At 40.3% G+C, this 27765-nt stretch overlaps 1 protein-coding gene across 2 annotated transcripts in view; it reads right to left on the bottom strand.

Annotated features, from left to right (window-relative positions):
- MEIS2 (Meis homeobox 2) overlaps positions 1-27765 on the bottom strand; it is a 242889-nt gene that overhangs the window by 155650 nt on the left and 59474 nt on the right. For both annotated transcript variants that reach the window (XM_049790038.1, XM_049790039.1), the window contains exon 8: positions 10134-10279. In XM_049790038.1, the coding sequence (XP_049645995.1) occupies positions 10134-10279 (146 nt within the window). The remainder of the gene's footprint in view (positions 1-10133; positions 10280-27765) is intronic.

Raw genomic sequence — 27765 nt, 5'->3', positions numbered from 1 at the left:
TGGCCCTGATGTCAGTCAAGTCATGGATCAGTCAACTGGGGAACAGAATGGCTAAAAGATTAATAATGGCTGATGTTAATTTTCTATCATATTCAGAATCACCAGATAATAAGTCTTTCAGTACTTGTCATTCCAGAATCCCACAATAATCATCTCTTGAGTTTGATTTTCTTTTTTGTGGACAATCAAGTTGGTTCAACAAACATTCATGGTATCTATTATAACCAAGAAGTAAAACTATAGTTTGAGAAAAATTATCTGTCATTATATTGTGACTTGACAACTTATCCACTATTAGATAAAAACAACTTAAATTAGTTCTGGCAGATTTGGGACTTGGCAGTTCAAAATATGAATAGCAAATGTAAAAGCATGAAAATGGCATTACTATTATGTTTTAAAAGGATAATACACCTTTAAAGGGTTCCAGTGATTACTTTGCATACTGTAAACAACTGCTGCCAATCAATTTAGAACGTAGAACCACAGCACATCAATGGAGAGAAGCAAATTCCATTCAACCAACCTAATACTTCATACCTTAGTCATTATTTTATAACAGGAGCAGCGAGGCTGTATCTCATCTTTACACTTCCTAATCTATTCCAAATTATAAAAACAGACTACAGTGCAAAGAGAGAAACATTTCCAGGGGTCCTCTGAAATCTGTGTTGTTAAGTGTCTAAACTCAAAATTAGAACTGAACATTAAGGTCATCATATGACCTGCAATGCTGCAGAGTCGAGGGACAGTTCTTGTTCTCAGAACCCAGTCAGGTTGGTATCTAAAGCACCACAACGTCACTTCACAAAATACACTTGCAAGCTAGCTGTGGTCATGTGGAATTGGGGTGTGTGTGTGTGTGTGTGTGTGTGTGTGTGTGTGTGTGTGTGTGTGTGTGTGTGTGAATTGTCTCTATAAACTGAATGAATATTCAGGTTTCCAAAACAGCATTTAATGACACTCTGTTCTTAGAATTTTTAAATAGCTGAATATTCAGAGATGCACATACCTTCTACTTTCTTTTATTCAAAGATCCTCAATTCTCTACCGTCTTGGATTCTTTACCGTATTTTTTAGCAGTTATACTTAGAGTGATATTTTATGAAACTGGGTGCTAAACTTTGAGCTAATAATTATTTTAGATTCTTTATAATGGTAATTTAATAAGCATGTCATTCTTCAATCTTATTTTTAAATATGTCTCTCAGCTCATAACCTGTGACTTAATTTTCTTAGTTGATTGTAGCTGAGCTTCTTTATAAATGGGATTATTTGATGCACTTCTGAAGTGTCTGGGCCAGATGTTTTTACACTGAAGACATTACACATATCTCATTGTCGCCGTGAAAGGCCATGGCTACACCGATCTGTACAGAAAACTTTACCTAAAGTCACTAAAAATAGGGGCAAAGGATGTTGAATCACATTCATTTGTCTCATACAGAATCCCTCACAGTCTAGTTCTTAAGACCAAGCTGGGACTTCAAGCAAAAGGTCATGACATTACAGTATGCTTTTGTTTTGTTTTGTTTCCTCAAGAGAGACTAAGTATATTTAGTTACGATTTTATTTCTTCTAGAGGAAATTCCAAAATTCGACACAACATTAAATTTTTGGCCTGTCTCTTTAATTTGAGAAATTGTAAAAACGACGACAGATGGCACACAGAATTGACTTATGTCCTCTATTCTTCACTGAAGATGGGAGTGCACAGAAACTTTGCTAAATCAGAAGCTACAGTAGGCAGGTCAATATTAAAATCATCTATGGGTTCTTTGGACAGCTACGATCAGAATGTTTGAGCTCTCTTTTATTTTTAAAGGCATTTATAAACTCAAAAAGGTATTGTCAGTTGCTGCTGGTGATCACAACCCCAGTGCTCAAGACACTCCTGTCCCACTAAGACCATGATTAGATCTGAAATTACCATTATTTCCACCTCTATTGCCCCCACACACACCTCTTGCAAAATCATTATAAAATGGGACAAATACACAAGCTTATAGTTCATTGGAAACATTGCAAGAGAAGAAGGATGCTTAAGATAGCATGTCCACAGGAAAATAAATCACCCAGCAATGTTATTTAATGCATTGTGGCATCATTTCCTGAAATTAAACAGAGATGACACCAATTCAGTTGATCTCCAGTATAAAGTTCCTTCCAAATAATTCACAGATGTTTTCTCCTGGCAGCAGAAAAACAATGCAAAGACTAAGGCCAGGGTGGCCTCATTCTACTGCCTGCTTGCGGGAATCTCTCAGCTGGTGTTTTTCAGCTGTGTGTTCTGCATATGCACTTCTACGTAAGCATTTCTCAAACCATGAACCCCACTTGTATTCACTGCTCATCTGTGTCTTTGAATGTGAGAAAGACCATCCTTCATGCTCTTAGTAAGGCCAGCATTTTATATGCGGTATTAATTTGGTCTACAGCGATTAGTATTAAGTAGACAGATCTCAGAATCATGTGGGCACTAATTTCCAAGGAGAGATAACGAAGGTCCATGAAATATGATTCGATTAACTATTCAGATATTAGAAAAAGTTTAATGTTAGAAATTATCTAATGTGTCTGTGGATATGTTGTGAAAGTGAACAAGTAAAGAAGCTCAGGGAGTGATGAATCATAGAATCATTATATCTCTCATCCTAGGTGATTTCACAGGCTACCAGAGGTCTCCCATGACTGCAAACCAAGCAAACAACTGAAAGACCAATATACTTGACATTTCTACCGCACATTACAGTTTTTAAATTGACTGCATCATTAGAACTGTACAGACACCTTACTATCTATGAGGGATATCTATATTTATAATTTTCATTTCAAGGCAAGAAAGTAGGTTTCAGGGTTGAATGAATACCCAGGGTCACAGAACTCAAACCCAAATCTCATTTTACATTCAGAGACCATTTTTAAAATCATACTCATGCTGATTGCAGCACTAATCACAATAGCCAAGATCTGGAAACAACCCAATTGCTCAAGAACAGATGAGTGTATAAAGAAACCATGGTGTGTACATACACACACATTCAAATATTACCCACCTATAATAAAAGAGATATCTTACAATATACTGCTACATAGATGGAATTTAAGGGCATCCTATAGCATGAAGTCAGTCAGAAAGAGAGAAAAAGATACAGAATTATTTTTCCTATGTGAGATATAAAGAAACAAACATAGTAAGGAACTAACAATGGTCAAAGGCAACGGACACTGAGAATTGGCCTACAGAGCTTGGCCTACAGAGATTGGAAACAGGAGAACGTTGAGACACTGGTAGAGGAACAATGACACTCTGGTGGCACGTATGGTGTTGGAACAATGTATGCCTTCAAAATTTACTATACTTTTGTAAACTAAAAGTTTATTGAGTATTAATAGCATTGAAACTCATAATGCTTAAATAAAAATTACAGCACAATACAAAATAAAATATACTGGCTATTGTTCATAAGTCTAGATTTTCTTTTCTTTATCTTGTTTTTCCCTCTTGGGGTGTGTGTGTGTGTGTGTGTGTGTGTGTGTGTGTGTGTGTGTGTGTGTGTGTGTGTGTGTGTGTGTGTGGTTTTTGGGTCACACCCAGCAGTGCTCATTGCTCCTGGCAGGCACGGGGGACCATATGGGATGCCGGGATTCGAACCGATGACCTGCATGAAAGGCAAACGCCTTACCTCCATGCTATCTCTCCGGCCCCGGTTTGTTTTGTTTTTAAGCTACACACTCTTGTGCTCAGATCTTCCTCTTAGCTCTGTTTTCAGGAGGGGCTCAGAGGTCCATATGGGGTACCAGATATCAAACTCACATCAGCTGCATGTATGGCAAGTGTCTAAAAACACTGTACTTTTAACACCTTTATGAGGAAGATATGAACTTTAGATACTAGTCACATGCTGGATCCAATCTTTAGACTAAAGGGAGTGTACTGGATTGAGAGGGACCCAGTAAAACATTCTGAGTTATATAAATGCCACTCTCTTCTTTACCTCCCACAGAGGGCACACCGGAATGCTCTGACTTGCTAGTGATACCAAAGCCTCCAGTGCTATCTATCACTAAGTGTCGCCAAGTATCCTGAAATGTTTATACAACTCTAGAAGGTGACAGATTATGTTCTCTCCTACTATGAGACATTTGGTACTTGTTTGTCAAATTCCAACCTTTCTCCAATCTTTTCCATATCACACAGAATGGTAAACAGTGAATTCTATTCACCCAATCTTTCTGCTAGCCACTCAATCAAAATGTGAATTATAGTTTTTGTACATTTATCATGTATTTATTATAGGACCTGGGCACAGGACTGGAGTTTTACATGTAAAACAAGCCAAGTAGATTAGTTCTAGAATTATTCTAATTCTAAAGATAAGAAAATGAGTATAAGAAAAGTTAACTTCTCAGACAATAAAATCTACTGCAAGGTCAGAATAAGAGGACAGGGGTTCCATTTTTTTACTCGCACATAGCAAGTACTGCCCAGTACTACCAGGAGTGACCACTGAGAACAGAGTACTGGTGGGTGTAGCCCCCAAATAAATAATAAAAAGATCCATTATGATCCCAATTCCAGGCCACAATCTTATAACCCTGACACTTTACCACCCCATTTAGGAAAAGAAGCCATCTGGTTCCACACAAAATGAAGACAATCTGTTCAAAGCATCTCTCTACTTCTGCCATTTTCTCTTCTATATGTATGAGTACATGCATGTATACACACAAACCCATTATAATTTTATAGAGCAGATAACAAAATTTACTGTCACATGGTCTTGAATTCACCGGAGAAGAGAGATACATACTTTTCATAACCTGGGTGCAATGTACTTTCTCTGTAGCATGATACGCTATCTTTTTCCTTCTCCTTTAAATTATTTTTATTTTTGTTTTGGAGCCATAGCTAGAAATGCTCAAGGGTAACTATGGACTCTGTGCTCAGGAATTACTCCTAGCAGTGATCAGGGGACCACGTGGGATGCCAGAGATTGACCGCGGTTGGCCATGTGCAAGGCAAATGCCCCACTCGCTCTATGTTTTAAAATACATTTTTACTGTCCAACAGAGACCCTTCCAAAATTCTTATGAAACAAACTCAAGAAGTGAAAGGAACAAACACGTGAGAGACAGACTTCTTTCTTGTCTCTCCCTCACCAACAAAGAGAGATACAGAAAGAGGACACATTTTTTTTTTTACCACGAATAAGAGGAAGAGCCTTTCGAACCAGCAGTTTCAAAAATATCTTATCAGTTTTAAGTCAATTTGCTTCTGATTCTGTGTACATGTCTGTGGAGAGGTCCTACATTCACTCCGTGTGAGCTTTAGGCCTCTTTTCAAATACGAAAACCTTTACTTGGAAACTGATAGGAGCCAGTGGTGTCTTTGTGTGTGAGCACTTCCTGTTTTCATTACGTGAGCAAATATATTCTTTGCGGCACAAGTCAGGGAGCTCTTGAGGTGGCGAGTGGAGATGCCGGAGAGCTTAATTGAGCACACTAAGGGTTTCCTGGCGTAGAGGAGTTTTTCTTAGTTATGAATAAACCACCAGTCCTGGTATTATTTCTTGCTGTTTCTTTCTTTAACTATCTTTGAAGTCAAATAAAAACAGTTGTAATGGCAGGCTTGCTTTTATGATATCATAATCTCCGTGTGTTAGTGAAAGGAATATACTTCCCTAGGAATTCCCTACTTATATTTTTTAAGCCATTGAGTACTTTCTAGCAAAAACATCTATTTCCAACAGATTTTTTTCCCCTCATCTCCACTAAATTCTAAATCTAAGGCATTAACAAAAGGTGTATGCACAAGATTTTGAAAGCTGAATGTCTAGAATAGTCTTAACTTTTTGAAATGACTGAGTTTTCTTAAGGGGATTTTTTAAAAATAAAAATGGACATTTTATAAATTGGTAGCTAGTTAGGAACTACTAAACTTTAGATCAAGTAAGGTCTAAGTGCTTACAACTGACAATTTCTCAATTCATCAAATAGTTTAATTTTTAAGTGCTATTTTGGATTTAGAGTAATTATTTTCCTCAAATAATTTACTAACTTGAAGTATATTACCTTCCCCCCCTTGTTGCTAATGCACAAAAATTTGAGAGTTTGTTTTAATTGTTACAGTTGTGGAATTTATTCTTAAAAAAAAAACCGAAGGTTAATGATTTTTGTCATATTGAGACTAAGATTTAACAATTGTTACAGTTGGTCTTTGTTGAGGTGGGGCCCTTTTTTTGTGGGCCTTTTGAGGTATTCAGAATAGGTGACAATAGCTTGCAGTTGAGAACATATGTAGAGAGACCCCTGTGGCTTATTGGAAAAAGTTGCTCCATGCTGGTTGGGTGTCTGGAAAAAAAATACAACCAGAGTTCTTTTATGTTCTGCTAGTTAATGAATGCATGAATGTCAAAATGGGCCAATGGCCCATTCAGGGGGCAAAGCCTTAGCAGCCCCCTTCTTTAAGAACACATCCTGAGATGCAAAATACATTTGCTTAACAAATTAAAATAATGAGATAATTCAATTAGTTTCTTTTTAAAAAAAGAAAGAAAAAAAGGGTACATCGGGGATTATTGTAATACAAGAACAGGTCATACTACACAAAGGGGAATACACCAGTTTGAAATAATGTTAGAGAGATGAATAATGGAGGAATGCACAATGAATCATGCACTTGTAAAGAAATATCCATGAAATAATAATTTAGACTATGTCTATTTTCAGTGAGCTAGAACCAACATTTCACTCTGAAAGATGAAATTAATTAACTGACAGAAAAATATAGTGGGACATCTCTGTTTCTAAGGATTCGCCCTGCCTGTTAGTGCCTGTAAGAAAAGAAGACTAAATTAATGTGCCTCTAGTTAGGGGTCTCTATTCTTGGTTTCTGAGCTCAGAATTATAACCGAGTAAATCTTGTGGCCTCATTAAGGACTGGGAAGTAAAAGTTTTACAGGACCATCCTCATCAAAGTTACTGAACCTCTTTTTTGCAGTTGGGATAAAATCTGGTTGAGGAGGGGGGAAATGCTCAACGTGCAAGCCGACGAGAATTTCCTTAGGATACAAGGGAGCAGAGAGAGAAAAGAAAAGACAAAGCCAGTCAGAGAAAATAATGAAAGGGGCATGTTGTGAAAGGTCATGGGGAGGAGAAAAAGAAAGCACTTAATGGAAAGTGAAAAGAAAGGGGGAAGGAGAAGCCAAGGAGACCAGAAGGCCGGGAGTAGTATCCTGACGTGCCTAAGCAGAGAACCAAAATGCCTGCGTGCTGTATGCTGTAGAGAAGGCTGAAACCTGTAGGTCCTGCAAAGTGCACCACTTGATTGGAAAGTGAACAATGGGAGGCTCCAAGAAATGAACAGACTGAAATGAGATTCGGCCAGAGCAGAGGAAAACTGAACTGGCAACGCAAGTTTTTGGCTACTCCTCAGCTCGAGCTATTGTGTCTTTGCTCCCTACTTCGACTATAAGCCCAAACGAACATTTCCTTTGAACAGAGAATTCTGCACCAAGTCTCAGGCATGTTTAGATAAAAGTACTTTCAGCAGAGCAATAAGTCAGACTGTAGCAATTTGCACAACAGAGTCACAAGGAGGACCCGGGAATCATGACATGACACCCGTAGTTCTTTGCCAGAGCACATGGTGGGCTCAGTGTGCCACAAAGCAGGAGACCTTGCTAGGTTCAGTCATAGGCATTGGGCTAGTCGAGGCACAGGATGAAGATAGTAAAGAGTTGGGAGTGAGAGGAGAGCAGAAAAAGTCTATTTGGAAAGGCTGAGAGCTGAAAAACAGGAAAATAGGGGCCAGAGATAGGACAGCAGCTAAGGCATTTGCCTCACATGCAGCTGTCCCAGGTTTAATCCCTGGCATTTCGTACAGTCCCCAAGCCTGCCAGGAGTAATTCCTGGGCACAGAGCCAGAAGTAACCACTGAGCACAGCAGGCCATGGCAAAGAACAACAACAACAACAAACAAACAAACAAACAAAATGAAATAAATAAGTCAGGCCCCAAACAGGAAAGTGGTGTTTTGAATCTCTACATGTCCAACCCTAAAAACAGAACCTGTTGATAGTGGCCAGGAAAGTGAGCTCACTAAGCAGCTGTTTTCAGGACTCCTGGTTTATGTCTAGTGGTTAAAAAGTGGTAAGAAAAGCAGAGCACTTCGGGACCAGGAAAGTTCAGGCTCGGTGCTAAGAGAACCTTAAACTAATCCCATCTCTTCCCGAGCCTTTCTTCTAGGCAAAACAGTGGGGATGCCACGGGCTGGTTACTGTGATCTCATTCACTGAGGGGCAGAGAGAAAATATGGAGATGTTCATTGAAAAGCGATGGTGGACGTCTATGTGTTTGGCCAGGAAATGCCTGGGATGAAGAAAACAGGAGGAAGGAGATCACACAGGTGAACTGGCCCGGAGGCTCTGCCCAAGACCCCAAGGCCAGCTGGCTGCCTTGCTCAGTTGCTACTCTAACCACAGAAACCTTGCATTAAAAACGAAAAGCCCCTCCCCTCACACTCACTCGACTTCCAAATTAAAAACATTTTACAGGTTAGTAAATCTCCAGCTGAGGTGATGTAGCAAAGAACAGCTGTGAAGTAATTTTGATAATGATGAGAATAATAACCACATGGCAAGGTTCAGGGCTTTGCTGTTGCAGCTTCAGTGCTCCTGAATAGATAAAAGTGATTAAATACTCCTGATTATCCCTGACCAATATGTAATGGATTTACAGCCCTTTCAATTAGTCAGTATTTGCTTAGGACTCATTATTTTGTCTTTGGTTAAGTAATCAGCCCAGAGACCGCATGTTCTGTCTAATTCCTCTGAGCCGAGTCAGTGCAAGGCCCTGACCTTTGAAATGGCCGTAGCTGCAAGGCAAGAATAACCACTGGCACCTCCACGGCCTCCTTGGTTCCCCCAGCTAATCCTGACACCACGGGCCCAATCGATACACCTTAGTTGGCCACTAATGTCCTGACATCAAGATGGCCGATTTAGGGAGATGACTCTCCCTCGCCGCCCCCCCCCCCCCCACCAGCAGCTCCGAACCCCTCATCCTTTGTCTCTCTGCAGGAAGAGGCAGCTAGCAGCCACCACCATAAATAAAAGTGGAACCTTGTCCTAGGCCCATGACACTGTAACTAATGTCATTCAGCACAGCGACCACAAGTTGAATAATCAAAGAAGACCTTCAGCTTTCAATGTGCTACTCTGTGTTTCAGCATTAGCCTAAACAGAATGGCCTGAAAACAATATCATAGCAAGAAAACAGTCTCGGAAATCGTCATCATTTCCCAGAATTTCCAAATGAACGGCAAAAACCAGATCCTCCGTAAAAAATTTATTGTCATGAGAGTCTTAGAGGCCACAGTATATATACTGACACATAAAACCAATTGTAAGCAGGAGGTTAGAGATAAATGGTTGCTCAAAAAAAGAGGGGGCTGGCAGTTGATCTTTCCCCAGACGTGAACAGGGTGAGCAGCACATGAGAGAAATGGTTCTGAGTAGCTTTAAAAAAGAACATTTTATTTCCACCTTTCAAACATGACAGCCCCTCGAACCCTTCTGCATGTCACAGAAATGCAGGACATGTTTGCAAACTCCTTCAGTGATTAGTGTCACACCTGATACCTTGGGCCTGGATATGCATGTGGCAAGATGCTTCTTCCCCCTTCCCTTTCTTTGCCTTTTGCCTCTCCAAGAAATGGCTTTCATTAAGAGTGTCATGAGCAAGGCAATGTTTAGAGACTCAAGAGCTCCTACAGCCTACAGCCATTTTATGTGGAGTGGTTCTCATACCTTTGCGCATCAATTACAAATGGACTTGTTCTTCCTCTTCAGAGTACTAGGCTCTTCTGAACATAGTTCATTCCTGAGCTATTTAACCCAAAACCAGTTTCTTCCCACAAAGTACTCTGAAATGGTACTAGTTGAGCAAACCTTAACTGCTCTGTGGCTAACCATGGGATGCATGGAAAAGGAAAGAAGGCACCTTCTATTTAAAGAAACAAAAAACAAATTAAAAAACCCAAAAAACTAGGTGTGGCCCTTATTCCTTGCTAGGAGTTGTGTTGCCTAAAGCAACAAACTTTTGGGGGGCAATCTTTCGTCTGGACTTACTGTGAGATGCTGAAAGAGCCACGCTCTCATGATATTGGTTGCTACTTTGGGGAAAATGCCTCTTTTCTTCTGGCGTTTTTTGTCCTTGTCTGGATCATCATCATCACCTGTGCCAGGTGAAGCGACACTGTTGTCTAAGCCATCCCCTAGGAGAAAGAGATGAGAACACGTTAGAGCAAACACAGAAAGGGTGCCAACAACAACGCGCGGCTAATGATGAGCTCCGCTAAGCTTGTTGAAAGAAATCCATTAGGCGGGTATATTCTCTTTCATTAAAGTATAATTGGAGACACAAATATGTAAAAGACAAAATTAAACCAGGCCTCTTCAAATGTTAATTTTGTGTGTCTCACACTCGCCCATATCATTAATTCAATTATAATTGTGCGCTTGACACAGCGCTGTAGCTCTTTGTCAATTATGGAATCCAATGTGGGAAAACCGCCATCAGAAAAACCCATTCAGTGGCAATGCATCCCCATGCCCGTAGTGAACACATCCTGGAGGGTAATCAAGTTCAATGTTCTGTAGTCTATATATTCTAGGCTGCCTGCATAGGTGACAGTAACTGTGTCACTGTTCACTGCACATAACGCACTGCCTGCTCAGCCCCTCCTGAAACTGTCACCTCCCCAGTCCGTGCATGTATGTGCACGAGTGTATACACACACACACACACACACACACACGTGTATGTGCCTCAGATGACCCTGTGCTCAGCATTTGCATGGCATGAGAACTTTGAGCTCTCTGCACCACTCATCATCATCATTAAAAAAGAAAAGAGAAGAAAAGATACACATCAAGGTAGGATGCTCACTTAATCAGAAGTTTCTATCAACATCTTCCTCTTCTGTGTTTTCTCTGGCATTAATTGTGCATTAGCAAAAATCATTTACTTTTAACAGTCATAGTTATTTTTTCTTGCCCTCCAGCAAAAATGCCTTGAAAGCCTGCCTGGAGGGCATCTAAATTATGTATCTGAAAAACTCTTCTGGCAAGGCATTGCAGGACCCCTACTTTCTTAAAATTCATACGAGCACGTCTTCCTGTTTTTGGGAAGGCATCAATCAAGAGCAGCACGATATGCCATATCCCAACATTAATATTTGAACTAATAACTTTAAAAAAAGGAAAGAAACAAGATCCGACTTGTGGCATAATCAAATGCAAAATAAATGAAGAATTCGGGGACAGCACTGGGGCTTTATAGATGGCTGTGTTTTCCTTGCACATCATTAGCCCGGAGCCACACGAAAGAGAAAAACAGAGAAGTGGAGAGTTTATGCTCCCTGCTGGTGTTTAAGAAGCCAGGGTCCTGGAAGGACATCTGGGAATTGCGCTGAGATGGGGGTTTTGTAATTTAAGAATAGACATTCATTAGCAGTAAATGCCATAAATCCCATGCTAAGTAAAAACCTTGTCCAAGAAAGCCTAAAACAATAAACTCTGTGCTCAATGTAGCCTGAGCCAGACGCTCCGGAGCTTCCCTGGGAAGGCTACAGATCCACCAGCTAATTCCCAGACCCTCTCCCTCCTCCTGGATTACAGATCTCCTACCCAAGGTCCCCTCTCTTCTGACTTCTGGGTCAGCTCTACAGACCCTTTGTACCTGTTCCTTTCCTTTCTAGCAAAAACAAAACCATAAACAACAACAACAACAACAAAAACAACCTCCTTTACTTAGAGAAGCAGGAAAGCCATGGCAAAGAGCTGGCAGATTAATTTTATTGACATTTCCATTTTCACTGCAATGCGATACCCTCCATCACATGGAAGAGATGACCCTCACTATTTACAGACTGACAGGCCACTTCATTACAACCACCCTGCCCCAAGGCAAAGCAGCCCCCTTCCATCTGCCCAAACACTAGAGCATGACCCTGAAGTTGCTGTTCTCTTTTTCTTTGCCGTCTGTTATGATAAAAAAAAAAAAAAGGAAATGAGTGAGAGGGACCCCCAAACAGTCAAAGAACTAATCAGAGCCCTGGGAAACAAAAACCATTGAATTTTCAAATTTTTTCAAATAGGTGTATGGAAACTAGGCTTCATCTGTTCGCCCTCTCTGCATATCACGTAGCCTGGGTGGGTCACGACAAATGCGCACACATATGCACACGCATGTGCGTGTACACACGCACACAGAAGCTCAAGCAGGGACATGCGCACATGTTTTCCACCATGCCCAGGAACCGCTGCAAGGCAAATTCTCACCCACACTAATGGCTTCTGACTGCTCCTTGGCAACCCTAGCATTTTAACCTGGGTGGATGTGCTCTCCCAAACACAGACACTGGCACGCTCTCATCAGCTGTTCATGTGACACAGATGGAGAGTGGCTATTAGGAGCCAGGCAGTGGGCCTTGGGGATCTGAGGTGCTGTTCTGTAGCCCAAGGCAATTTTGAAAAGCAGCACCCGAAGAAGAGGAAAAGAAAAAAAATCCCCCACTCTGCAAGTGCAAGTTTGAAGTCAGTCTGTCTGTCTCTGTCCCCTGGATAGAGATATCTTTGTTTCCAAAAGCCAGTTCCATGGGGCTAGCTGGATGTACATTTCAGAGAGCATACACACGTATGGAATGGCTCTTCCTTCCATGTCTTCCAAATAGAAAGACACTAGCTGTAAACAATGCCTGTGTGTATGTATTTCTTCCTAAGCACATATGGTTTCTGTGTATATGTTTAAGCTGAAATTGTCAGGATTTTGTTAAAATCTCATCTTGCATTCTGATAGATTTTGGAAGATACTCATTTTAAAAGGTTAACGGCTTAATTGAAAAAAGTTCAATGAGAAAAGACACTTGCCTTTTTAATCTAATCAATGACCTTAAAAATGAGAGACATCATTTCTATCATGCGTTTTCTCTTGCTTAAAAGCAAAACGGGCTGGTAACACCCTTAAACTATATGGTTCACTATATTTAGCTCAAGGGGGAAAAAATAGCAAATCGAGCATCCTTTGATGATTGATTTAAACTGGGGGAGACTGGAGCATTACATGAATTTTAATATACAGCAGGCTGTTTTGTATAAATAGTATAAAATATTTGAATTTGAATTTATTGTAACAAATAATCACAAAGAAAATGTACATGTTTAATGCTAATAACTGGATGGTATATATTAAAATTACTGTTTGCATGCCTATAAGAAAAGGTTTTCTTCTCCAAATTCATAATAAGTAATTACTTTTTCCTCCAATGCACTGTGAACCAACTCCAGAACAGACTATCAACAGCTTAGTAAAAGGACTGTGTGACTTGCAACCTAAAATAAATTTCTGCAGATGATGTCAGGCCTAGAAACTTTTAAAGTGGGCATTGCTTTCTCAATTTATCTATATTAGATCATTGGCAATGACTGTTTTCTGTGTACATATCAGCACTGATGTCAGAGAAGGTTTGGGAGAGAGCAGTGTGTTTCTGAAGTTAGGATTCCAAGGGAGGGAATCCTTAAGGGTAGGAACTACTCGCTGTTTTGCTTTTTCTCCTAAGAGCACACCTTGTGTCTAACCTGGAACACATTCCCAATGATTCTCTATTGGGTGAGTGAATGACTAGACTTGTCAATGAGCTTATTCAAAGGTGCCCTTCCTCTTAGAGACAATCTCCACTTTGGGCAGCTGCACTTATTACGATGCTTAAGAGGAGGCCTCTTCTTCTACAGTGACTAGGAGGCTTACCCAGGTCATAAGGTCATTTCTGAAAACATCCTATGTCAGGGGCCAGAGAAGTAGTACAGAGGTAAGATGTTTGTTTTGCATGTGGCTAAGCCCAGTTGATTTCCTGAGCACTACCAGATGTGGCCAGAGAAATCCGAACCCCAAATTTAAAAAACAATCCATCAATAAATAATAAATATGGCAGTATAGGGAGGTGAAATGGCTCACTGGCTGAAGCACTTGCCCTGCAAGCTTGAGGTTATGAGTTTGATCCCTGGTGCTGCTCTAAGTACCTCAGACAATCCTAGAAATTGACAGCTCTTTGTGTCTGACAGCCCTGTTGTTTATGATCCTAACAGTACTTATAAGCCAGGTATGTTTGAGATGTATCACAAATAAAAAGTGAGATCAGGAACTGTACTGCAATACTACCTTTAGGACTGTAAGGGTAAGCACATGGACAACCATCATGGAAGGAGGGCAGTTCTCCACGAGCACAACTGAGTATACATTTACCATATTAAGCATGTGTAATGCCCCTATTTGTCACAACAGCATAGATAAGGGAAGGGGCTGGAGTGATATGAAGCTGGTAAGGCATTTCCATTGAATAAAGTGGCTCCAAGTTCAGTCAAAGGGGTCTTTGAGTCCTCCCCAGGAGTGATCCCAGAGCACAGAGCCAGGAAGAAGCCCTGAGCACAGCTGGGTGTGGAGCAAAAGCAAACAAACAAAACAGATGCATGGAAAGGATGCAAACAAAAATACTGTAATTGTGCTAGTCTGGGAACTTTCAAATAAAAATTCTCATTGCAGGCTGGAGAGTTCAGTACAATGAAAAGAGGACTTGCCTTACTTATGTATTTATGTATTTATGTATGTATGATGTATGTATGTATGTATGTATGTCAACTCAGTTTAGCTCTCTGACACTACATGGTCTCCTGAACTCTATCAAGAGTGGTCCCTGAGCACAGAGCCAGAAGTATATCCTGAAAATAGTGGAGTGTGGCCTCAAAAACAAACAAAAATTTAAAATGCCATTAATGGGCCAGAAAGATATCTCAACAAACAAATGAACTGAGAGCATACTTTGTATGAAGAAGTCTGGGGTTCAATCCCTAACATCACTTGGTCACCTGAATACCACTAAGAGCAACCTCCAAACACAGATTGAGAAATAACCTCTGAGCTCCCCAGGGTGGTCCCAATAGAAAAACAAGCTCCCATTAGAAACTTTCTGAAGGGTTGAACAACAGGCCATTCTATCAGGCTTGCCCTTGATGATTAAAAAAAAAAAACTAAATTAGTTCATGAAAACATCATGCATACTTCTTTTGAAATGGTGATAATCCCATGACAGAGGGCACAATCTAAATTTTGGATTTTTAACAAATATTCAAACTAGCTGTGCATGTCTAAGATATTCTATGTATGACCCAAGGAAGAAATAGTCAAGAGCTGAGGACAGGTAACTTTGAAGTAGGTTAAATCAACAGGGGAAACTCAGAAACACGGGTCCACAGGCCTCATTCAAGATTTACTGACTGCAGATATTCCATGGCAGAGTCAAAGAACATGTATTTTCCCAAACGTATCTATTTCCCAAGCTCCCAGGGGTTGCTGATGCAATCTAGCAATGATTCTTGAACTGGAATTCACCAAACTAGATAGCCTTCTAACTTGAGGTCAAATGCAATTGGAGGAATAAGGCAACATGATGGGCTCCATCACAAGGAGTGGCCAACTATGGTTCCACCTAATCTTCTGGTGATAACAATTAAACAGGAATAAACTGCTGTTTAACCCTCCGACTCTCCAACTGCAGCAGCATTAAGTGAGCATTAGTGAAAAGAAAAAAGAAAAGGTGAGAAATGGACCTTCTTGAACTCATTTACTGAACTTGGCTCTTTAGGGAGCCAGCCTAACCATATGAGTAGCACAACGCGCCCTAGGAGACTCTGATACCACTCAAGTTTGAGAAACCTGAAAAGATCCTTTTGCCTCTAACTCTGGTGGTGGTTACAGCCTGAATGCCTGAATCTAATCTCTGGGTCATCCTCCAGGTTTAAGTCTCTGAAGTATTTTGAGAGCGTCTCTATCTGGATTTACACCAAGACTCTAGAGGAAGTCACACATACTTTCCATAGCTTAGCAGACTATGCTCTCACAGCAGGGCAGGGCGGTGCTCTGGAAAGTAGCCCCTATCTGCACCTCCCCAAAGGAACAGTGCTGAGCAATTCTACTTGCTTAGACCAGCACGGGTGCTTGAGTGTAGACAAATCAGTATCCAGGGCTGTGTAGGCAGTAAATCATAGGATAGGAATAGGAACACTGTGGGAAGACATTCGGAAGATGCTAAAGCAGAAATTCGCATCTCATAACATGTTTGATCATAAAAACTACCCAGGCAAAAGGATACTACCTCATTTCATTGGCATATTGTCTTCTTCCATTTAGCTAAAAATCTGTCTATATTTTAGACATCAATGGCTTGACTTTGAATAACAGGATGAAACAAACAGCAATGACATGCTATGATGAATCTGCTACCTCTAGTACATGGCATTCTAGCCACAAAGTAAACACACTGCAACAAACATGAGGATCATAATTCATAAGTATATTTTATACTTATCTAACCTAAATATATTCAATATAATATAAGTATATTCTAAACACTTGCATCACCACCCTGCCCTCTTGAAAAAACTCAGGTGTTTATCACTGGAGAAACTGAGCCCAAGAGGCTAAAATCCTTGGCCAAGATTCCCAGCTACAATGGTTAAGGATAGAGTTGAGGCAAGCATGGCAACTTCAAGACCACATTTCTGACATAGGTAGTCTCACATCAACTTTTTCAGTTCTCTTTGATCTGTCAAGCTCTAACCTTATTTGAATTCCATTATCAATGATAGATGCTAGCAAGACTTGATCAAGTAAAGGTCTAAGTACAGAGATGAGAGTAAATCTAGGACACAAGGCTTGGAATGAGTTGGCATTGGCTGTTTCCAGCTGAAAAAGAAATGTGCAAACATTTCTCCCCAAAATGCCCGTACCTTCAAACGCCCTTAGATATATTCAATACAGCAGAGTCTTTGAGACTCGAGAGTTTGTCATGAGAACCTATGGCCAAAGTGGACTGTACCAAACTGACCTGTAGAGCCCTACAAATACTCTAGAACCTGTAAGTGAGGATCTTAGGGGCCTACTGCCATCACTGTGCTATCCCGTCAACCCTTCCGAAAAGCGTGATTGCACTCTACCATCTAAAAGTGACTTTTTGTGTGTGTGTGTACGTGTGGTTTTTGGGTCACACCCGGCAGTGCTCAGGGGTTACTCCTGGATCCGCGCTCAGAAATTGCTCCTGGCAAGCACGGGAGACCATGTGGGATGCTGGGATTCGAACCGATGACCTCCTGCATGAAAGGCAAACGCCTTACCTCCATGCTATCTCTCCGGCCCCTAAAAGTGACTTTTTAAAGGTAAGATGCGGTTTCTAATAACATCTGGCACACTGCCAAAGAACAGAGACCTAAAAGTGGTCTCTCAAGTACATATCTTCAGAGAAATAATTAAGGCAAATGAGTATGTATTTTGGTCGATGGCTTTTGTATTTCTTTTGGGCAAGTTGGTGGCACAATTATTTATTCCTCAGTGAGTTTTAAACCAAGTTTAACACTTAAATGCGTTCATACAAAATATATGCCAAGAGGCCAGAGGAATAGTACAGAGGTTAAGGTGCTTTCTGTGCACGTGGTCTATCCCAGTCCAATCTCCGGCACGACCAGCACTCCACTGCTAGGTGTCACCCCCAAACTCAAACAAACCAGAAATTAAATTTAAACAATGTAAGTGAATTGGGGCCGGAGAGATAGCATGGAGGTAAGGCGTTTGCCTTGCAAGCAGAAGGACAGTGGTTCGAATCCCAGCATCCCATAGGGTCCCCCGAGCCTGTCAGGGGCGATTTCTGAGCACAGAGCCAGGAGGAACCCCTGAGCGCTGCTGGGTGTGACCCAAAAAAAAAAACCAAAAAATTAAGTAAATTAAAAAAGAAACAATATCCCATCTAAAAATCTCTTGTTTTTTTTTTTCTATTTTTAACACACATCACTCACTACAATCATCACTATTTCATACTGTGAAATATAAATTCACTAAATTCATGCAAGTACATATATCTTTCAAACAATCTATTTCCAGGTACTAAGTATATTTATGACTGCATAGCTAGTTCTATATGCAATAATAAACATCTTAAGTTTTATCTTTTTTCATTCATTGTATACAAGCATCCAAATATATTCAGAAGAGTTGCATTTTGTCTATATTGATTTACATAAAACATGCAGATTCAAATACAGACTTACTGAGTTCTTAGAAGGTTTCTATTTAATGTTAAATAAGGTAATCCCTTCCTTACACCACTTCTCTATCTTCAGAATTCAGGCCCCTCTTTATCAAAACTCTTAACACTTTCATTATCACAAGTAACTTTCCTTGGGCACTTGCAATGTTTCAATCCTCATTTAATCCTCACAACCAATGAATGAAAACTCTATTGTCAACTCCATTCTACAGAAGATAGATAAGAAAATCTAGAATCAAGTAAATAAAATAACTTTCAAAGGTCTCATATAGTAAGGAGCGAGAGTGGTGCTGGTTCTCCAGGACTTTCCTCTAGCATCTTCCTTAACCGGATGGAAGAAGGCTTGAAAGTGGAGTTGGGGGCCCGGAGAGACAGCACAGCGGCGTTTGCCTTGCAAGCAGCCGATCCAGGGCCAAAGGTGGTTGGTTCGAATCCCGGTGTCCCATAGGGTCCCCCGTGCCTGCCAGGAGCTGTTTCTGAGCAGACAGCCAGGAGTAACCCCTGAGCACCGCTGGGTGTAGCCCAAAAAATCAAACAAAGAAAGTGGAGTTTGATTCTGGGGCAAGCCTCACTGTTCAAGTCACAAAGCTCAAAGCTTCAAAGGGAGCCCTTGGCAATCTTGTTTAGGTTCCACAGAGATGCTGGATGAAGGCACATTTAAAAGTAAATCTAAGTGGCATGGTAGATAGTACTGTACAGTAGGCGTGATTTTTTGGCCCACATATATATGGTTTTCCTGAGCAAAGAGCCAGGATTAAGTACCACCAGGTGTGACTCTCCAAAACAATTTAAAAAAAAACTAAAATAAGGGCCCGGAGAGATAGCACAGCGGTGTTTGCCTTGCAAGCAGCCGATCCAGAACCTAAGGTGGTTGGTTCGAATCCCGGTGTCCCATATGGTCCTCCGTGCCTGCCAGGAGCGATTTCTGAGCAGACAGCCAGGAATAACCCCTGAGCAATGCCGGGTGTGGCCCAAAACCAAAAAAAAAAAAAAAAAAAAAAACTAAAATAAAAGTAAATAGGAACCAAAAAAAATGAACATATGCACATCTGAATATGAAACAGGTAAATGCATTTTCGATAGGGTCACTGTTGTTTACGGATCTAAAATTTAAATGAAGATTTCTTTCTTTTTTTTTTTTTTAAGTTTTTTTTTTGGTTTTTGGGCCACACCCAGCAGTGCTCAGGGGTTACTCCTGGCTGTCTGCTCAGAAATAGCTCCTGGCAGGCACGGGGGACCATATGGGACACCGTATTCGAACCAACCACCTTTGTTCCTAAATAGGCTGCTTGCAAGGCAAACACCACTGTGCTATCTCTCCGGGCCCGAAGATTTATTTCTAAGTGAGCAAATCTGTTGAATTTTTAATTTATATAATTTTAGCACTGATTTACAATACTGTTTTGGCTAAGTTTTAATGCATAAAATATTCTATCACCACACCATCCACCAGAGTTTCTCCACCACAGTCCTAGTGCCTGCCCCAGTCAGTCCTATCCTATTCCCAGCCCCCACCAAATTCCCTCTGTGGTTGCTTCCTACGAAAGGACAGTTCCCAGTTTGTGTTGTCTCTGGAGATTTATTATTTCCCTACTATGTTTCTTTATATCCCATCTATTAAATAAATTATTCTGTGTTTCTCTGACCGGATCATCTTCATTCAGCTTGAACCATCCACATAGAAGCAAACTGCAGGAATTCATCTTTTCTTTATAACTGAGTAGTATTCTATTGTGTAAAATTTCTTTTATTTTTAGGAGTTTTGACGTTTAGGCCACACCTGCAGTGATCAGAGGTTACTCCTGGCTCTGCTTGGGGACCATAGGGGGTACTAGGGATCAAACCTGGGTTAACCATCAGCACCCTATTGGACCATCTCTCTGATCCCTGTACCATAATTTCTTTATCCAGTCACCTGTTCATGGAGACTTGGATAGTTTCCACATTTTTGTTACTGTAAGTGTGTCACAATGAGCATCAAAGTGCAAGTGCCTTTTTTGAATAACATTTTTGGACTCTAGAGGTAGGTATCTATTAAATTTTAAAGACTTTATTGAGCAAAGAGTTTTCGAGAATCAAGCTTTTACAGTCCTTTCCCCTTGGCCTTGCATACTTCATTGCATTTTCTTCATTTTTTTCTCTCCCCTCCCCATATCTTTCCCATTTATTTTTAACATTTTTCCACAAAAACTCCTATTTAATCTTCAAATGTAAAGGTAACTTTTTTTTTTTTCGTTTTTGGGTCACACCTGGCTATGCTCAGGGGTTACTCCTGGCTTTAAGCTCAGAAATTGCTCCTGGAAGGCTCGGGGAACCATATGGGATACAGGGATTCGAACCACCATCCTTCTGCATGCAAGGCAAACACCTCACCTCCATGCTATCTCTCTGGCCCCCAAAAGTAACAATTTTTTTTTGTGTTTGGGTATTTTTTGGGGTCACACCTGGCAGTGCTCAGGTGTTATTCCTGGCTCCAGGCTCAGAAATTGCTCCTGGCAGGCACAGGGGACCATATGGAATGCCAGGATTCGAACCGATGACCTCCTGCATGAAAGGCAAACGCCTTACCTCCATGCTATCTCTCAGGCCCCCAAAAGTAACAATTTTTAACAAAGCTGTGATGTTAAAAAATCAAATATATTAACACTATTATCTTCAGCAGTTTATCCCAAATCCCCTTCTAATGATTTTACTTTGAAAATTACCTATTTACTAATTTTCCCTGTGTAATCATAAATGTTTTTATAAGGCAAGAGCTGTATTTTATTCATTTATCATTTCTAAGTCATTACATAGAGTTAACTCAAATACAAGTAAAATAAAAACTTTGGTGAAAGAGTATCCCTCCAAGAAAGATCCCTCCAAGAAAGTAATATGCCTCGAAGAAAGAGTCCACAAAGGAGATTTCCTGGCACTCATCCCCTGTCCTTGTACCTTTCAAGAATACCTTGGGTTCATCATTCCCCCCACCGTGTCCCTTGGGCACTGAGTACACGAGCCCAGAATTTTCCTGTTTGCCTCTGAGTATACAAACAAGTATGTTTTGATCATGCCTCCTCAGATATGCCCTTACCATATCCAAGCATATGCCATACTGTGCTTATAAAAACACTACTCTGACTCAAACCTGCCCTTGCCCTAATTCCAGTGGGGAAGAGAGTGCTGGAAAGGGCAGCCTGTGCCTGGTCCAAGTTGTTCAGATTACTTGGAAACTTGCAGTTAAATATGAAGTCTCATGCAGCCATGAAACTGCAAAGCAAGGTTCTTTTTGTGAACTCATTTTGTCATCATTCTCTTAGGCATTGTCCCCTCTTAATATATTGCTTTGAAAAACAGGGTTAAAATGAGCTAAAAGTCAAAAGATAATTTTGTTTGGGGACTACCTTCCAGGAGTTTAATTTAGGACATCCCATAGAGAAACCTGCATCAGGCTTTTTAATTAGATGCAAGGGCGAAAACTAGCGCCTTTGCCTAGTTCTGTTTTAGGCAACAGCCTTGCAAAACTTGGCTTTGCAAGAACCAGCCTGAAAGCACGATTTTCTCTTTTTTTCCACATGCAGTTTACCTTTTTTTTTTTTTCCTCTTCACATCAGACATACTGGGGGAAGAAGGAAGCTGCAGCTCCAGAAATGGGAGGCCCAGGCAGAGCCAGAGGTGAGGGTGAGGGGCCAGCAGTGAGACCGGCTAATTACTGATCTCTTTCACTCTCCTGCTGTGCTTAACTGTCTGGACACGTTAAAGTGAAATTTTTTCTGTGATTTTTCAAGTGACTAGTTCCTGGCCTACTAGCATGGAGGGGAGCAGAGGAGCTGACATGCTTTCGTTTACATGCAACATTTACTAACTGTGTGGGTTTTCCGACATTAAAGAGAGGACAGTGACCCAGGCCACCTTTTTCACACTCAAAAGAGCACTGAAAAAACAAGTCTTCATCCGCTTACCTCAGCTCCCCTGGTCCTGAACACCCTCCCCCCCGGGGTCCTCGCAGAAAGGGGAGCAAAAGGGGGATTTTATGCCCCTTTCTCTGCGACTTTTCAGGCGCTCTAAGCAGCATTTAGCAAATTCAACCCCAAAGGGCTCCAAATGCTCAGAGCGGCAGGGGCTCCCTCTTTGTTATCCTGCCTCTATTTACACAGGATTTAGGCTGGCTCTCCACTGAAGAGGTCCAGGCACTTCCATTCCCACTGGCTGGGCCCAGGACTGGGGCCAAGGCTGAGAGCTCCCGGCCTGCCATGGGGATTTTTGCAACCTAGGCAAGACCAGGCCGGGCACCGCTTCTGAGCCCAGGGATTCGGAGGCGACCTGGCTCGAGCAGGCAGCTGCGAGGCAGAGGCCCAGGAGCTGAACCGACGCTCCTTCCAGAACAGCAACGAAAAGCCAGCCAAAGCTGTGCGAATGTGTGTCCAGAGATAAATAAGGTGCACTTTAAAAATGCATCTATGTGATATAATGGGAAGTAGCGGGTGAAAGAGAATTCTGACTGCAGCTTGGATGCAAACCACCTCACCCACTGGCTGGAAAAATAAAGTGTAAAAACAGACAGATGGACACATATGTAAATGTGGCTGTGTTTTAGGCTTGAGCTGGCAACGTGAGCGCCGTAGTATAGTTTTGCACGCCTGTATTTTCTATATCATGTTGAATCCTGTTAACTGTTGAACAGAAACATCCTCAAACTGCTCCTTGACCAAATCAGCCCCCTCAAATTAACCGTGGGGAGCCATAAAGTGGCGTTGTTTATTGACTAGATTTAGAACCTCTAATCCTGTGCAGCAGAAGTGTCTGAAAGCTTCCAACCCTCCTAATCTATGCTTCATTTCCATTGGCGGCTCTCATTTTGAAATGGTATAAATATGTAATAGACATGAGATACAGTATTTTATCTGAAATCTATTCATGTCTCATTCGCCTTGAAAATTTCTTAATATTTCAAGGCAGGATATCTATTCTCCTGACCTCTTCCTTAATTCTCCCAATGCTATTACCCAAGTTAGGTAGAAGGAGCATTCTTTTGGCATCTGATTCAACAGACTGCTTCATCTCTGGGGTAGATGATAAAGAATGGAATTGTGACCCCCTTACCTGATACTCACATATAAATGTACAGAACAGGTTCTGAAGTTATTCAGAGGATATCGTAATAAAGCTCTTCTGGGCACTCTAATGATTCATTTTTAGTGATCTCTCAAGTGCCCTTTCCCACAGTTAACACTCAGATTTTATTAAGGTAGAAAGCAGGGACAAATGTCCACTCAAGTCCCAGCTCTCAAATTTGACTTTACTGGTACTACACTACCTACAGCTAAAGCTTTTTAATGTTCTGCTGACCTCCCTCGAGTGGCATTTCTGCTAACAGAGTTCACAATCTTTCAGCCCTAAACACAGAAGCTGCTATCTCCGAGTTATCCTAGGAATGTGCCAGATACCATCATCTCCCTTGCTATACAAAGAAGCAGAGAGACCAAGAGAAGACCCAACCTGATCAAGTTACCAACAGCCCAGAATTCTCTGGAGCCTCAGAGAGCTAATCTTGGAGCTAATAAATGAGGAGCCTTGAAGTTGGGCTGAGACAGGTCAATGAAAGAAAGACCCCAAAAGAGGAAGTCTTGAAAGGAACACATCTCTTTCACCTAATTGTCACACACAAGATTCGTGATTTTGATGAGAAATTATCCAGAAAAGAGGGGTTCTGACAAATGAGACTCTTCCTTGCATCTTCAACAAAAGGAAAAAGGTGGTTGGGAGTGATGTCTTCCCAATTTCACTTAGCTATGTTTCAGTACAAATTATGAAAATTATGCAAATAACAATTTTGGCACCTTTACTAGAGGAAAACATTATTAAATTATGCTCTAAGTATTTTGTCTGCTTTAGTAATTACTCTCATGTAACTGTAAATATAAATAGCTGTTATTCTGTTTAAATTTTTAATCATGCAAAATATTGTCACACAAAATGTCCTTCTGTTGCAGTCTAACTGGGATTTTCTTTTTAAAAATATCCATATTTAACTGAAGTGGACTATTTTTAGCACTGTGAAGTATTTTCATAAAGATAGCTGCTAATATCTCTGAATCAACAGGTCTTTCTAGAAAAGCTACAGCCTTTTTATGTGAAAAAACTCCAGTGAAAGGCCACTTGTATAAAATAGATTTTAAACATTTTATACTGAAAGTAGGATATAATTACTTTGCATCCAAGTACATATCACACTATATCACACTTCTATGCTCATTATCAGTAGTAATATGCTGATTTATCATTAACTATTGAATTTTACCTTATGTCTTTTAGCATACTTTAATGTGAAATAAAACAAATGTCAACCAATAATAAAATCTGTTTGGAGAAACAAGAGAAAAATCCTATTGATAGCAGAAATTATTTCATTCTTTTTTGAGTTCCTTATTTCATTATGATATCTGTGCTCTATAGCAAAAAATTGGAGCAGCATTTTTTATAATATAAAAGTTTATCAGTTTCAATATTATTCTTTGAATATTTATATTAGTAGATACCACTTCAAATAGTAGGGCACAATAAAAATAAAAATAAATTATTCTAATTTTTTAGTGAAAATGAAAACAATGTACTATTTTAATAAAATTGTGACTTTCCCATTGATCATTAAAAAATACAGAAAGAAATCATTTTTCTTAGCAATCTCTATAGGATAAAGAAAGAGCCAAAGTACCTATGAAGATGATGATTAGTTTTAAATGAATATGTTTAAAATCATTAACACAGGGAAACAGAAGCATATTTGTTAAGTATGAGAAAATGACATGTTATACATTTTTCAAACAACGGGTATATACAATAGGCCTTGTAGTAAAAACTTTGAATTTTTGCCTAAGAAAATCGCTAAAAATTTAAAAGTAACTATTATGCATTTAGGCATCTCACTTATAATTGCTTCAAATATATCTACTACTGTGATTTAAGAGTAATGATATGGTGCTGGAGCGATTGCATGTGGCTGACCCAGGACCGACCCAGGTTCGATCCCCAGCATCCTATATGGTCTGGTCCCCTGAGCCTACCAGGAGTAACCCCTGAGCATCTGTGGGTGTGACCCAAAAAACAAAAACAAAAACAAAAGGAGCAATGATAAATGTTTCTGTAATATTAAAACCTAGCAGCTGAGTTTGAAGCTATCCATCTTTCCTGAATTTCTACAAACAATGTGATTAAAAGGATACCAATTAATGTCAACTCAGGACCTTGTATATGAACGCATATCTGTATTTAGAACATTCAGGATAGGGAGGTGGAGCGATAGTACAGTAGATGAGTGATTGCCTTGCACATGGCTAACCCAGGTTCAATCCCCAGAATCCCATATGGTCCAATGAGCCCATTAGGAGTGATTCCAAAGCACAGAGCCAGGAGTAAGGTCTGAGCACCACCCCCACAAAACGAATTAAATTCCGGGTAGATTTTATAGTGTTTATATTATAAAGACACGCATTTATGAAAAGCAGAATAACAATACTGAAGGCAATCAAATCAGTTGTGTCTCAATTCTAATTTATTATAATAAAATCTAATACAAAATGTTTAGTTTACATCACCCACAGCTTACTTTTAAAGTAACTCCAGAGACATAAATCAAAATGACAAATAGATATCATTTTACATGACAAAGCCTGGTACATATCAGAAAGAATAAGAACAACCAATGCTGGCACAGATGCAAGGAGAAAGGGACTCTCATTCACTGCTGGTGGGAAGGTAGACTGGTCCAACCTTTTTGGAAAACAATATGGATATTCCTCAAAAATTAGAAATTGAGCTTCCACATTATCCAGCAATACCACTTCTAGGGGATATACCCTAGGAACTCAAAATCACCATGCGGAAAAACTGCATTCCTATTTTTGTCACAGTATTTACAATAGCCAGTATCTGGAAACAACCCAAGTGCCCAAGACCAGATGAGTAGATAAAGAAACTGTGGTATATCTACACAATGGAATACTATACAACTGTAAGGAAAAAGGAAGTCATAAATTTGCTTATACATGGATGGACATGGATATTATTATGCCAAGTGAAGTGAAACAGGGCGAGGGGGGTAGACATAGAATTACCGCACTCATGTGGGATATAAGAAAAAAAGGAAAGACAGTATGGCAATGCTATCCAGAGACGATAGAAATGAGGACCAGGAGGACCAGTCTGTGGTAGGAAGCTTGCCACAAAGAGTGGTGAATGCAATTAGGGTAGTGAACAGTCCTCTGTGACAGTGATAGTTGGAACTGATCGCTCTGGACAAGAACTGATGCTGAAACGGGATAAAGTAATATGCATAGTACTCCTTCATCAGCAACAATGCAAACCACAGTGTCAAGTATGGAGAGAAGGAGAGAGAGAGAGAGAGAGAGAGAGAGAGAGAGAGAGAGAGGAGAGAGGAGAGAGAGAGAGGAGAGAGAGAGGAGAGAGAGGAAAGAGAGAGGAGAGAGAGAGAGAGAGAGAGAGAGAGAGAGAGAGAGAGAGAGAGAGAGAGAGAGAGAGAGAGAAAGTTAAATGACTGCCCTAGAAATAGGTGACGAAGTTTGGGTGAGAGAAACTGGGACATTGATGGAGGAAAATATGCATTGGTTAAAGGTGGTGTAGATTCTATGTCTGAAACTCAACCATGAACAACTTTATGACCACAGTGTTATAAATAAAATAATTTGTTAATAAAGTAATTATATATTTTTCTAAATGTTTAAATAAATAAGGTAACTCCAGAAAACTTTTGTGCATATCTCTTTTATAACTCCTCTACATGAATTTTTCAGATTAGGAATACGGTTTTTTTGTTTGATTCTTTGCTTGTTTGTTTGTTTGGTTTTGGGTCATACCCTGCAGCGCTCAGGGTTTACTCCTGGCTCTATGCTCAGAAATCGCTCATGGCAGGCTCGGGGACCATATGGGATGTCGGGATTCAAACCATCATCCTCTGCATGCAAGGCAAAGGCTTTACCTCCATGCCATCTCTTCAGCTCTAGGAATCTTGTTTTTAAAAATTTTTTATATCATTCTCAGAACTATGCATAAATGTAAGAGTATATATGTGCCCAAATTTCTATTATATAAATAAATGGATAATTCTTAACTTACTTGAAATGGGTTTTAATCTATTTATTTATTTTTGGCTTACTTGCCTCTGGGCTATACCCAGAACTGCACAGGGCTTACTCCTTCCTCTATTCAAGGACCATTCCTGGTGAGTTCAGAGTACTATATAGGGTGCCAGGGATCAAATCCATTCTGCCTTATCCACTATACTCTCTCCATCCTGAAATATGTTTTTAGGGTATTTTATATCTAAAACTTGAAAACAAAAGACTTAGAATGTTGGTCTCTAAAATTGGTCTCTAATTCTATGTGACCACAGAGTTTTGGTTTAATAAAGTATTAAGATGTAAGAGATGGTGTTAAATAACTCCAGCAGAGTCTCTCTCCATCCAGAGTGCCCTACTGAGTTGACTCATCTAACTTTCTTTGAGTTTCTGACTTGATTCCGTTTCTTTGGACACTTTTACTGCTTCCTTTGTACATTGAATACTCACTTCTTGTACATTCTTTGGCCTCCTCTATTCTTCTGCTTACCTGCT

Source organism: Suncus etruscus, chromosome 16 (assembly GCF_024139225.1).
Source record: "Suncus etruscus isolate mSunEtr1 chromosome 16, mSunEtr1.pri.cur, whole genome shotgun sequence".
In the NCBI taxonomy this organism is placed as follows: Eukaryota; Metazoa; Chordata; class Mammalia; order Eulipotyphla; family Soricidae; genus Suncus; species Suncus etruscus.
This window is presented reverse-complemented; position numbering and strand designations above follow the sequence as displayed.